The sequence below is a fragment of the Anthonomus grandis genome, chromosome 2, assembly GCF_022605725.1.
Source record: "Anthonomus grandis grandis chromosome 2, icAntGran1.3, whole genome shotgun sequence".
NCBI lineage: Eukaryota > Metazoa > Arthropoda > Insecta > Coleoptera > Curculionidae > Anthonomus > Anthonomus grandis.
In genome coordinates, this window is record NC_065547.1 from 39784869 (window position 1) to 39798192 (window position 13324).

At 33.9% G+C, this 13324-nt stretch overlaps 1 protein-coding gene across 1 annotated transcript; it reads left to right on the plus strand.

Annotated features, from left to right (window-relative positions):
• The first annotated feature begins 7559 nt into the window (after nt 1–7559).
• Nucleotides 7560–9787, plus strand: LOC126750420 (zinc finger protein 62-like). The gene is made up of 2 exons (XM_050460046.1): nt 7560–8239; nt 8299–9787. The coding sequence occupies exons 1-2, from the start codon at nt 8114–8116 to the stop codon at nt 9613–9615; spliced, it is 1443 nt and encodes a 480-aa protein (XP_050316003.1). The 5' UTR covers nt 7560–8113; the 3' UTR covers nt 9616–9787.
• Nucleotides 9788–13324: the final 3537 nt, after the last annotated feature.

Here is a 13324-nt window from a genome sequence, read left to right on the forward strand (position 1 = left end):
TGATACACTATAACTGGTAGACAATTGATATACCGTATCTACTCCTCCTTTTGTCATGTTGTAAAACATTATTATTTCTGGTTTATTTTGGTCCCTAGAATTGGGATCAATTGTGTTATGATGGAGAGTTGATAAAAGGAGGACATTTCTATTTTTTTTTGTTTCTATTTTTAATATAAGAGACCAATGTTACGTCTGATTGAAATGCAAATTTGGAACTTCTTTCTTCTCGCTTTGTTGTGAGTAATTCGCCAGGAATTTCTGTTTTATTTTTTCTCAGCGTTCCTACTGAAGTAAGCTTATATTATTTTAGTAACTTTATTACCAAGTGATAACTTGTAAATCAATTATCAAACGTTATGTTTCGCCTTGTTCTCCTAATTGGTTCTACCAATCGCAAACTATGTCAGCCGGTTTGTTGCTAAGGGCGTACGGACCTTCGGGCTACTGGCCTACATATGCTTCTAAGTTTAGTACATAAAAAGTTTTTGAGTCTACAAGTGCAAATACCTTGAGGCCATATTTAGCTGGCTTGTTTGGTATGTACTGCCGAAATCCGCACCTACCGCGGCAAGACTCAAGTTTTTCGTCTATTGTTAAATACTCCGAAGGTACATAACCTGCTTGAGAGTTTTCCACAAACCGATCAAATATTGCCCGAATTGGAGCTAGTTTATCAATTTTAAGTCTTTCCTCCCGAGACTCTTTATTGTCGAACCTCAGGCAGCTTAGTAGGAACCTAAAACGCTTTAGGGGCATCGTTGCTCTAAACATGTCTACACCGGAACCATCGCTAGCCCAAAGCTCATCTAAATTTAACCTACTAGCCCTAAAACGACCACACATATATAGTAGTCCAATAAGAGCTTTCATTTCTGAAGCTGTTGTTTGTTGTACGATCGATTTGTCATTATAGTTTTCAGATTTCGTTTGAATTAACCGATTAGTACATTCAACTATAGAGTCAATAATAAGTTTGTCTATAAAAATATTCCAACAATCAAAAGAGGTTTTGACCTCTTTAGCAACACCTTTGGTCCCGGAAGATGGATAATAATATTTTCCTGACGTGTACGCACAGCCTTATTTCCTGGATTAGCTACCCATTTAGTTTTTTTGTCAATTCCCCATAAATATCTTGACTTTACTTCAGGCGAAAACTCCTTGACAATGTCATCTAATATTTCTTGCTCAGAATCAGACTCATCAGAACGCTGGCTAACGTGGTCGTCAAACTCGCCCTCAGAGCCGGATTCAATGGGCTGCTTATCAAGTATTTCAGGTACCTTTGATGAATTATCCGACATTTCCCAAAGCCTCAACAACTTTTCTTGCTCTTTTTTATATGACCATCGAGCAGACATAATATCTACAAATGAAATTCAAGGTAAACAAAAAATATCAATAGAGTAATAATAATAATTATTATTATAGGTTTATAACATATTAATATTATACGTAATTATTATTATATTATATAATAATAATAATAATAATAATTTATATATAATATGTCGTACTTACCTCTAAAAGAATTAAAGAAAAAAAAATTACGAGAATGGAAAGCTGGGGTATGATATACCCCACCTTACTAACGGAGGGTTAAAAGCTTTGTAAAAACCTATGGTATTGGTGCTTGACCAAATAAGCAACAAGTAAATTCATATAATTTTATTGTTGAAGCAAAATCGTAAGAGTTCTATGTGACTTTCAAATATCGACAGGAGAAAATAAGCATCTTTTAAATCCACACTAGACTTAAAAGTGGATTTTTTTAGGTGATTTTGTTTCAAAACTGTTCCATCGTCCTCCATCTTAAAGTGGGAAATTCCTCTAATAGAAAATAGGACAATAGAATTTTCCTGAAACTGACATTGAGGCTGACACGAAAAGCCAAAAAAGAGGCACAGTTGTTTGGTGGCATTTTTATAAAAAGCAGCCTGTAACCTTCCAGCTAACTCAGAACTGTGTAACTGGAATCAAGGGAATCCTGATATCTCTATACATTAACAAACTGTCTAAGTCTTCCAAGCAACCTTACCTTTACTTCTTTTTGGACTCTTGTGGGAATTGAGACAGAGGCTGGTTTCTCTGGCAAAATTTGTAATAAGAAATCACTCCTGTAATATTTCGGACGAGTTTGCTTTGATACTTCTGACCTCACCTGTATGGACAAGGGCACTTGAAGTTTACATTATCAGATCTTGATTTTCCACTGATTTTTGATGTGTTCCTATCGTGCCCCCCTTAGCTGTTTAGCTTAATTGAAATAGAAAAAAGCTTCTTTGATGTGAAAATCTTAAAAAGAGGTCTATTAAAAGCTTGCCATAATCTGATAATTATAATATCAGATTTTTAAAGTCACTATTCTTAAGAATTTTTATCTAAGGTGAGCCCTGAGCTAGTTGCTGCCCCAAGTTGAGACTGCATGGCCACCTGAAACTTATCTTTTGTAATGGAAGATTCAGGGTCAATTTGACAAATCTCTTCATTTAAGATAGGTACAGATATTAATTATATATTTACCCAAAACGCTTTTTTTTATCTCTTTATTTAAACCTTTTAATATGTAATTGTTCTAGATATAAGACTTTAATGAAGCTCTGGAGCCTTTAAATTGAGAGATACTGGATCCTTCCCCAAAAATTTCAAAATCTCTCTCTCCAAGCCCTCTCTCAGTCCTGTATGAACAATGTTTGGAGAGGATGTTTGCGTTCCTTTTCCCTATTTGAAGAGAGAACCAAAAGACTAGCTTTATGACTCATTTTATTAGCTTTGGTTATTGTTATTAGTCAAGACAGATCTTGATCTACTTCTTGAAGGGCAGGCTCTTGGCCCACTCTTAGACCTAGTGGTGGGCTTCTTTGAACCATCTTTGTATTGAGGGCTATTAGCCCTAAAACATTTTTAGCATGGAAAGTATGATCCCTTAGCCAGGTGCTTTTAAAGACAAGCCACTTCTTTGAGCAGTACTAGCTAATGAAAACCTAGTGAGAAGATCTGGAAGACCTATTACATAATTGACGCTTTAATCGAGAAATTCGTTTTTGAGTTCTATACCTTCCAAAGAAGTCGATCTACTTTATCTACTATAGACTATGTGTTTTTTTCGACTTAATAATCAACCACATGAGCTGGCAAATTACCCGAAAGAAGCCGAAGCCATAACAAAGAAGAAGACTTGAATATTTGCTTCAGTCAGAGTCATGACTGCAACGCTTCTGTTTCCCCAAAACTGCTCTATCCTAAAAACGAATTCCCTATAATTGATTTGTTGAATATTATGCTTTAAATGTTTTTAATGCATGTAGCAACTTATTGCGGTGCGTTACATATTGTATGTGAACTTGTCTTAATATGTGTCACTCTTATGTCAACCATACTGTCAACGGATGAGTAATAATAAAGTCAGTCGCTTGTAAACACTGAACCTGTGGGTCTTATTTCCCGATATAACCTCAGTTTTTACAGGTTATGGGCCCAGGCCGCTGAGATTTAGCGAAAACCTGCGTGTGTTGTCGCTATAGTATCGGGAATAGGTTCAGTGAACGATGGCCGCTTCGAGTTTTATGTTCAACGTGCCGAAGCTGCGTGGTCGAGAAAATTATCGCGATTGGTCTTTTGCCGTTGAACAAATCCTTGTGTTAGAAGGATTAGAAAAGTGCTTATCGGAGGTTGTCACCGATAGTGATGCGAAAGCAAAGGCGAAGATAATTTTAACTATAGATTCATCGTTATACGTTCATGTACGGGATGCTACAACTAGTGTTCAATTGTTGTCAATTTTAAAGAAGTTGTATGATGATTCCGGGTACAGTAGAAACATAAGTCTTTTACGCAATTTAATTTCTATACGGTTGGAGAATTGCGATACAATGCAATCCTGTCTTAACCAGGTTATAGAAACAGGACAGAAATTGCGTGCTACAGGATTTAAAATAGATGATGAATGGATTGGGTCATTATTATTAGCTGGACTCACAGAAAAGTTTAGTCCTATGATTATTGCGATAGAGCATTCTGGTATGAATATTTCAGCTGATTCCATTAAACAAAAATTGTTGGAAATGGAATGTGATGTTACCAGTGCTTCAGGCAGTGCTTTTGCTAGTAAATGTTCGAGTTCCAGTTATTCAAAGTCTAGTTCGCAGTATAAAAAGCGTGATAAGAAGGACAAAAGTGAAGTAAGGTGCTTCAAGTATTCTGAACTTGGACATTTTAGAAACAAGTGTCCTCAAAATAGATCTGAGAAATCAGGTAATGATCAGAAAAGAGTGAATGCTTTTAGTGTTGTTTTTCTGAGTAGTCATTTTAATAAGTCTGATTGGTATGTGGACAGTGGTGCGAGTATCCACTTAACAACCAATAAAGATTGGATATTAAATGGGTATGAACCTGAGATCCAAGAGATTATGATAGCTGATCGAACAGTTGTAAGAGTTGTGGCAATGTTCTAATTAATACAGTGGTTGGAAATAAAACTGTGCCTGTGACAGTCCAAGATGTTTTATATGTGCCAAAATTGACTACAAATTTGTTGTCGGTAAGTCAATTAATTAAGAATGGCAATACTGTGGAATTTGACAAAAATGTTTGCCTGATTTACAACTCGGTTGGTGGCCTGGTTGGTACAGCAGATTTAGTTAGAGGAGTCTATCGGTTGAATGTCAAAAATTCAAGTAGTATGCTGTTTACTGGTCTGACCATCGAAAGTGGAGAGATTTGGCATAGGAGATTTGGCCACATCAATAGCAGTTATCTTAACCAGATGAAGTCTCAAGAAATGGTAAAAGGGCTGGATTACAGTGGTTTGGTTAAAACTGAAAAGGCAAATTGTGAAATTTGTTGCGAGGCTAAGCAGTCAAGATTACCATTCAAGGAGGAGGGTACTAGAGCCAAGTGTGTTCTGGAAGTAGTACACACAGATCTCTGTGGCCCAATGGAAACGGTTTCTCTAGGTGGGTCAAGATATTTCTTGCTTTTTATTGACGATTATAGTAGAATGGCTTTTGTGTACTTTCTTAAATCAAAGGATGAAGTCTTTGAGAATTTTAAGAAGTTTAAAGTTGAAGTTGAGTGACTACACAGAGAAAAAGCTTAAAATAATCAGGAGTGATCAGGGTGGAGAATTCACTGGACGTGACATAGAAAGGTTTTTTGCACAGAATGGTATAGTACATCAGAAAACAACTAACAGTTACACACCAGAGCAGAATGGAATGTGTGAGAGGTTGAATAGGACTGTGGTTGAGAAAGCAAAGTACTTGTTATTTGATGCACAGATGGACGAGAAGTTTTGGGCAGAAGCAGTTCATACAGCTGTCTATTTACGAAATAGAAGTATGGCTTTAGGACTTAGCAAAACTCCATTTGAATTGTGGTATAGCAGGAAGCCTGATGTCAGGAATCTAAGAATATTTGGTAGTATTGTGATGCTGCATATTCCAAAACAAAGGAGATTGAAATGGGATAAGAAAGCTGTAAAACATATCTTGGTTGGTTACAGTGACACAATAAAGGGCTATCGAGTATATAATCCAGAGACAGGGGCTGTAACCACAAGTAGGGATGTTATAATAATGGAGAAGCCATCTGATGATAATGAGACAACAATTACAATGAACGAGCCCGAAATTATTAGAGACTCAGTTTCAATAGGAGACTCAGTTTCAGTGGAAGACTCTGAGGAGTACCAAACTATGGAGGAGGCGAGTGACAGTTCAACTGATGTTGGTGAAAATAAATCTGATGAGGAATACTTACCTGATGAAGTCAATTTACCAGTGACAGGGGAAGACACACCTGCAGAGGCAAGAAGGTCAAGCAGAATACCTAAGGTAAAAACTTACAGTGACTATGTGACTTATCTGATAAGTGAGAATCCAGATTTGGATGATCCTGTGACGTTCGAGGAAGCGGTATCCAGACCTGAGCGTGTTTGTTGGTTGAAGGCGATACAGAAAGAGCTAGATTCTATTACTGAGAACAAGGCATGGGATTTGGTGGATGCTCCAGAAAATGGTAGTGTAGTGGAGTGTAAGTAGGTATTTAAAAGGAAGCATGATGCTGACAAAAATGTGACATATAGAGCCAGGTTGGTGGCCAAAGGATATACTCAAAGGTATGGAATTGATTTTGAAGAAACTTTTTCTCCAGTTGTCAGACACTCAACTCTAAGATTGTTGTTGGCTTTGTCTGTGAAGCGTAATTTTGAAGTTTGTCATTTAGATGTCACAACGGCATTTTTAAATGGACAACTGAAGGAAAATGTTTTCATGAAGTTGCCAAAAGGCCTAAAAGTGTCAAATTCTGATAAGGTATTAAAGTTAAATAAGGCAATCTATGGATTAAAGCAATCCTCAAGAGTTTGGTATAAAAAGGTTGAGGTTTTGTTGCAAAATTTAAATTACAAGAAATCAGAATTTGAACCTTGTTTATTCTTTAAACGTGAAGATGACAGAATTACTGTAATTGCGCTTCATGTTGATGATTTTTTCATTTTTGGTAATTCTAAGAAAGAAACCGAATTTTGAATGTTTAGGAATGAGAATTACCATAAATAGGGATAAAAATGAGATTTTTTAGATCAAGAGAGGTATATTGAACAGTTGTTAAAGAGATTCAATATGAGTACCTGTAAAGAGGTGTCAACACCTATTGAACCAAATGTTAATTTAGTTAAGGATAATGTTTCTGTTGAAAGGTTACATGGGTAGCTTAATGTACTTATGTGTTTTGACTAGGCCTGATATTGCTTTTACAGTGAGTTATTTAAGGCAGTTTAACAATTGTTATAACGAGAGTCATTGGAAACAGGCTAAACGTTTGTTAAAATATTTGCAAGGTACGAAATCTTATGGATTAAAATATTATAATGATAATCAAGATTTGTTAGGTTTTGTTGATGCTGATTGGGGTAATAGTTTAGTTGACAGAAAGTCATATACTGGATTTTGCTTTAAATTTTCTGGTTCTATTGTGTCATGGGAAAGCAAAAAGATAGTTGCGTTGAGCAGCATGGAGGCTGAATATATGGCTATCTCGGAAGCATCTAAGGAAGCCATATATTTAAGGAATTTAGTTCAGGAGCTTATGTTGGAATCGAAAGGGGTAATTCTCTGTAATGATAATCAGAGTGCACATAGGCTGGCTGTAAATCCAAGTTTGCATAAAAGATCGAAACACATTGATGTTAGGCATCATTTTATTCGAGAGCTGATTGCTGATAACTTGATAGTGTTGAAATATTTACAGACAGCTGATATGCCCGCTGACCTATTGACTAAAGGTTCAAGACTAAAAGTTTAAGTTCTCAAAAGCATTATAGATTTTTAGATAAGTTGGGAATTGTTAAGTGCTAGGCTAGTGTTTACTGACATTTGGAAAACATTTACACAAGTGGGAGTGTTGAATATTATGCTTTAAATGTTTTTAATGCATGTAGCAACTTATTGCGGTGCGTTACATATTGTATGTGAACTTGTCTTAATATGTGTCACTCTTATGTCAACCATACTGTCAACGGATGAGTAATAATAAAGTCAGTCGCTAGTCGCTTGTAAACACTGGACCTGTGGGTTTTATTTCCCGATATAACCTCAGTTTTTACATGATTTTCCTGATATCATGAATCATGATTTATACAATCTATTATAATATGATGTATAAGAAACAATTTTACAAAGTAAAAATAATTTCACCTGAAACTGCGTCGAGCACACAAACCATTTTGAGGTTTTGGTTTGGTAAGAAGTTTCTTAAGTACTCAAGCCCGTGCTACGTAGCAACAGACTAGAGCAGGCACCGATTACACTTCTTTAAACGTGTGCTGTAGAGAGTATCTCAAGGCGATATTAAATAGTAAAAGTAATCTAGAGAACAAAGAACGAAAGGAATATAATAGAAAGACCGCTTAGAAAAAAAAAATTAACACTTAAAAGAAAAATGTGGCAACAGTGCATTAGAAATTTCTACTCAGATCTTGTCACCACTAAATTTAAAAGTCAGTAATGACATATATGCCAATGTCAAATGTCACTTATTTGACAGATGTCTTGAACTGAAAATCGTAAACAAAAAAAAATAACAAAAATAAATTTTAATAATAAAACGAATGGAGAAAACCGGGAATTTCTGTTGCATATGTATCCAGGAAACTGAGGACCTAAACTCGATAACAGTATTGGATGATTGTGGAATTAGTTTTAGAGAGAAATTAACCATATGCGACTCCAACCAAGTAAGTATCAAAAATAAAAAAATAAATGCTAATTTCAAAATCAAAATTACTTATTCCAGGACTGGAATGACCAAAGATTACTTCTGTGCCAGGCTTGTATTAAAAAATTAAACGAAGTTTATGATTTTATTATTTTATGTCATAAAAGCTATGCCGCTAGGGCAGAAAAGCTTAAAAAGCTCAAGGAAGAACAAACATATGATATTGAGGAATTTACATGCTATATTTGTAAAAAGTCCTTTAAAAAAAAGAGATTTTTAAAGTCCCACATCACTAGAATCCATGTGAGCTCAAAAGCAAAAGATGAAATTGATGATTCTGGCTCCAATGAGAAAGAAAACAATGAAAGCTTGAACCATATTCCTGAGCCAAAAGATGAATTAAAAAAAGAAAGTCCAACTGAACTAGAAACTGGTGAAGATGACTATTTTTCAGATGATAATGCTGAACAGTATTCAAGTGAAGAAGATGAAAAACCTTTAAGAAAACGGCGTTCTCGTAAAAAACAAGAAAAGCCTGAATCATTCACTTGTGAATACTGTGGGAGGCAATTTAACAGGCACCAGCACTGGGCTGCACACATACGATCAAAGCACACATTTGAAAAGCCTTATAAATGTAAACTTTGTGAAGCAAGCTTTGCAACTTCACATAGCTTATTGGTCCACAAAAGAAACCACAACAATGAAAAGCCTTATATTTGCAGCACTTGTGGCAAAGGTTTTGTTTGCTCAGGAGACCTTTTTCACCACAACAAAATCCATTTAAACAAAAAAGAATACGAATGTAACATTTGTAACAAAAGATTTAATACCACAAGTATTTTACGAACCCATAAAATTGTTAAGCATACACAGCCTCAAGATTGGAAATATATGTGTATGTTGTGTGAGAGGAAGTTCCCAATAAGCAGCAGTTTGACCCTCCACATGAAAAGACATACAGGCAATAGAGACCATTCCTGCCACATTTGTGGCAAAACATTTTTTAATAAATCAGAAGTGAATAAGCACATGTTATGTCATTCCAATCAGAAAAAGTTCAAATGTAACCTTTGTGTGGATAAAGAGTACAAAAACAAAGAAGGTTTAAACAAACATTTGAAGCTGGTACATGATTTAGGGACATGGAAGGTGCCAAAGCTCGAGAAGAAGTTTGAATGCTCTTTATGTCCCAAGAAGTTTATTTTTAATAATAAGTTGCAAAGACACATGTTGACCCATACAGGAGAAAAGCCTTTTAAGTGTGATTTTTGTGATAAGAAGTTTAGTGATATTTATTACAGGAAGAGTCACATGAAGAAGGAACATGGATCTCAGTATGAAGAGAATGACATTAAGTATGAAAATGTTATTGCATCAAATAATGGATTTTGAATAAAAGAAAATTTTTGATATAACTTCATTAGATTGCTCTGAATTTTACAGTTGTGTTTTGATAATTTTCGTATGTAGAATTTTAGGTATTTTAGGATTTTGCATGTATAAGAGAAAGTGTAAGTGTCAGCTTTAAATTTTATTTATTATATATTATATTTTTTAAATTATATACTGTTGGTTTTTTATTGATACAAGTGTATACTAAAGGAAAAACAATTTTTTTTATTTGATACACACTGTAATAGAAACAAAGATATTAGTTGTATCTTTATTCATTTCTGCTATGTTATTATTGATATTGTGCAATTTTTTTGCAAAATTAATATGCATCATGAAAAATAACTGAGAGACTGGTGGGCCAAAACTTAAATATTGTTTACATGGACTCAATACAAAATCAAATCTCTTTGGGAATCAGTTTAGTTGAAATTAGTTCAGTGTTTATTTTTACAAATTAATTTTAGCTGTTTGCCATCTAAAAGCTCATGAAATAATGGAATACTATAGAATCAGGAGACAATTTAACTTGATTTTATAAAAAGCTGTCTGTTTAACAATGAGTAGTAAAAATAGGTGAAAGATCAGGCTCGGTGTCCATTAGTCCATTGCCATTTATTCTCTACATAAACGATGTTTTCGACTTTTGATAAATGGCATAATAGCGAGCTTTGCAGACGATCCAATTATATTATTTATTGAGTTGTGGAATGAACTGGGTCTTGTCGAGGATAGTGTCGCCAAATTGAAAGAGTTATTTGATTATTGCTTTAACTTTGCATGCTAATAAGTAATCATTTTATAACGTTTAGTTCGTAGGTATATATGTATAGCTCAAGAATTTAAGTTAAATTCTAATATTAATACCGTAAATATATTACTTTATAAATGTAACATCTCCAAGCATATATCTAGAAATTCAAATCCTAACTAACATGGATTGAATTTCAAGGTAAAAAACTTTTACTAATAAATTATGGTATCTTGTTTCTAATTTTAAATGTCTCAGGAAGCACTTACATCCGAAATATTTAAAAAAGCTATATGACTCTTGTCGAACCTCAATTTGTATTATGGTGTGTATATGGAAAGAGGTAAAGAAACAAGAGTAAATGTGCAAAAAGAGATTATAAAATATTTACAACAATCTTCAAAAAAAAGAACATTTCAAGTGTCCAACCTGTTTACTTGAAACTAGGAGTGATGTAAACAATTTTATTTTCATGCATTGTATCTTGCTTTAGGATGGAAGTTGCCCATGTTATTATTTTTATAAAGTTGAAAAAAAAGTCGAGCATTTTCGACAAGCCCCAATTGTAAAAGGTCAAAAATTATTATCCGACTGGTTAAAAATAGTAATGATAGTTGCGCTATGTTAGATTAGATTAGAATGCATTGATATTTTTTACAATACTCTATTGAGATAGATGTTTGTTCCAATTAAACATTTTAAACCTTCCAATCTTCCTACTTGGTTTAGTAGAAAATGACAGAATCTTGTTATTCAAAAGATTGCTCACTCAAAATTAAATAAAAATATAGGTCCCGTGGATTGATTATATTAATTTTTCAACTTTGAGGAATCAATGTCAAATTTTTCGTGATGAATGTTATAGGTCATATATTGAAAGATTAAATATTGAAATTTCTCACGATCCGAACACATCAATAGATTACGGAGGCCTGATTTATACTCTAATAGCATACATATGGAAATTTTTATGGAATTTTTGGAAATTTTACACCTTCCCAACACAAACTTTTAGCTCTTATAGTATATCCCATCTGTTTTTCTTAAAAATTGTGTGTTTACTCTGAGTAGGCAGCTGCATCATCTTTTCAATCTTTGCTTGATATAAGGCAAACTTCCTGATTACGGGAAGGTAAGCTTTCAGACACCAATTCAAAAAAATGGCGATAGAACTAATAAGTGTAACTATAAAGATGTGTGTATTTGACAAGTTGCTTTCTTTTTAGTTTGGAAGTAAACGTAAATAAGTGTGTATGTATTTCATTTAGATCGTTCTAATGAAATTGTTAATTATCAATAAACAATGAACTTTAATACAGAAGGCGTTCTTTTCGATACCAAACTTTTTTCCGCACATCTTGGATATGTTATTAACAGGTGTATGCATGCGTAGTCTTGGTTTTACCACTAGAAATAGTGTCATCTTTTACCTTACTGTTTCAAATTATTGTGTTGTGCTTTGGTTCTTTTCTTATTTGAAGATGGGTCTCTAATTTGGTCCCCTTATTATAATTAAGTATTGTTGCAGGCCTTGATGCTGTACAGAGAAAATTCCTTGCTTAGAGCTGAAATTAATTTTTTTCGTAAATATTTTATCGACTATAATGCTATTAGTATCCAGTTTGATATCCCTTCTCTTGAAATCAGGCGGCATCATTCTGATGCTACTATTTTATAAGATCTTCAATGGTTTATATTTATAGCATTATCCTACTATCTGGGCAATTCCTTAACACTTGTGAGAGAAGGTCAACTCCCCTATGTTTCGTTTACCTTTTAATTCAGTCAATTGAGTTTTTCTTCACTCCCTACTTAGAAAGAAAGAAGAAAGAAAATGTGCTATATTACGTAAGACAAAACAAAATCTTGTGTACAAGCATCCTAAAAACTAAAAAATTCCAAATTCACTTTAAATTTCAAACATAACATCTAAAACATTTACCATAAAATTTACACACATTACCATAATTAATTATAACAAAACAGAAAAAAAAGCATCTTTTTGATGAATTTGATTAAAAAATAAGTAAGGCTGTCAATAAAACAGAATTTAGAGGCAGTAAATTAAAATATTGAATAGGAAACAAAACTAAAACACTAAAATGATGTCAGAGCATAGGTCAAAAGGTATTATTAAAAAAATCGTCAAGACTATAATATGCCCTGGATAATAAAAGTGATTTTAATTTCTTTTTGAATTTCTTAACTTCTAAAATTTGTCTGATACATAGAGGAACATGGTTGTAAATTTTTTTGCTAAGGTATATAAGTGGAGGAAGGATTGGTGAGGAAGGATGTAGGGATTGGTAAGGGAAAAAAAATAAGGGAAAATAAATAAAAAAATAATCAAGCTTGAGTACGCTTCAACTATATGCCATCCAGCGGATCCATTGGAGCGAACAAATGAGCAATATAAGAACTGCACCACCCTAACTTCGTCAAAATTATGACAATTTCTAATTATAAAACCCAGAGATCTGGATGCTGCTATAACTGTATTATGGATATGATTTTTAAAGTTGAAATTTTGGTCAAAAGAAACACCTGTATATCAGGTGGAGATTGATAAAATTGAGTCAATTCAGCGTAGATTTTTAAAATATTTAATGTACACAGACCGATGGTGTTTATCCAGCAAGAGGAACATGTCAAGATATAATGCTTGCACGTTTTAACATGCAAGCCTTAGCCGACCGCCGTGTGGTAGCGGCCGTGGTCTTTTTAGATAAGTTAGTTAATTATAAAATCGACTGTAGCTCATTGTTAAATCAAATTTACTTTGTCGTTCCCAGAATAAACTCTAGAAACCCTCGAACATTTCAGTGTAATAGAGCAATAAATAACATTTTTAGAAAGTCGCCGATTTATTATATGTGTAACTTATTTAATACTCTTTGTAACCACTACTTGGACCTCTTTGTTGCTTCAATGTCTTTCTTAGAACGATTTTTTAATCAA

What these genes read in the sequence shown, in the direction of transcription:
- LOC126750420 (XM_050460046.1), top strand. Translation starts at nt 8,114, where the DNA reads ATGGAGAAAACCGGGAATTTCTGTTGCATATGTATCCAGGAAACTGAG. An exon ending in CCATATGCGACTCCAACCAA is followed by an intron (nt 8,240 to 8,298) that starts GTAAGTATCAAA and finishes TACTTATTCCAG; the next exon opens with GACTGGAATGACCAAAGATT.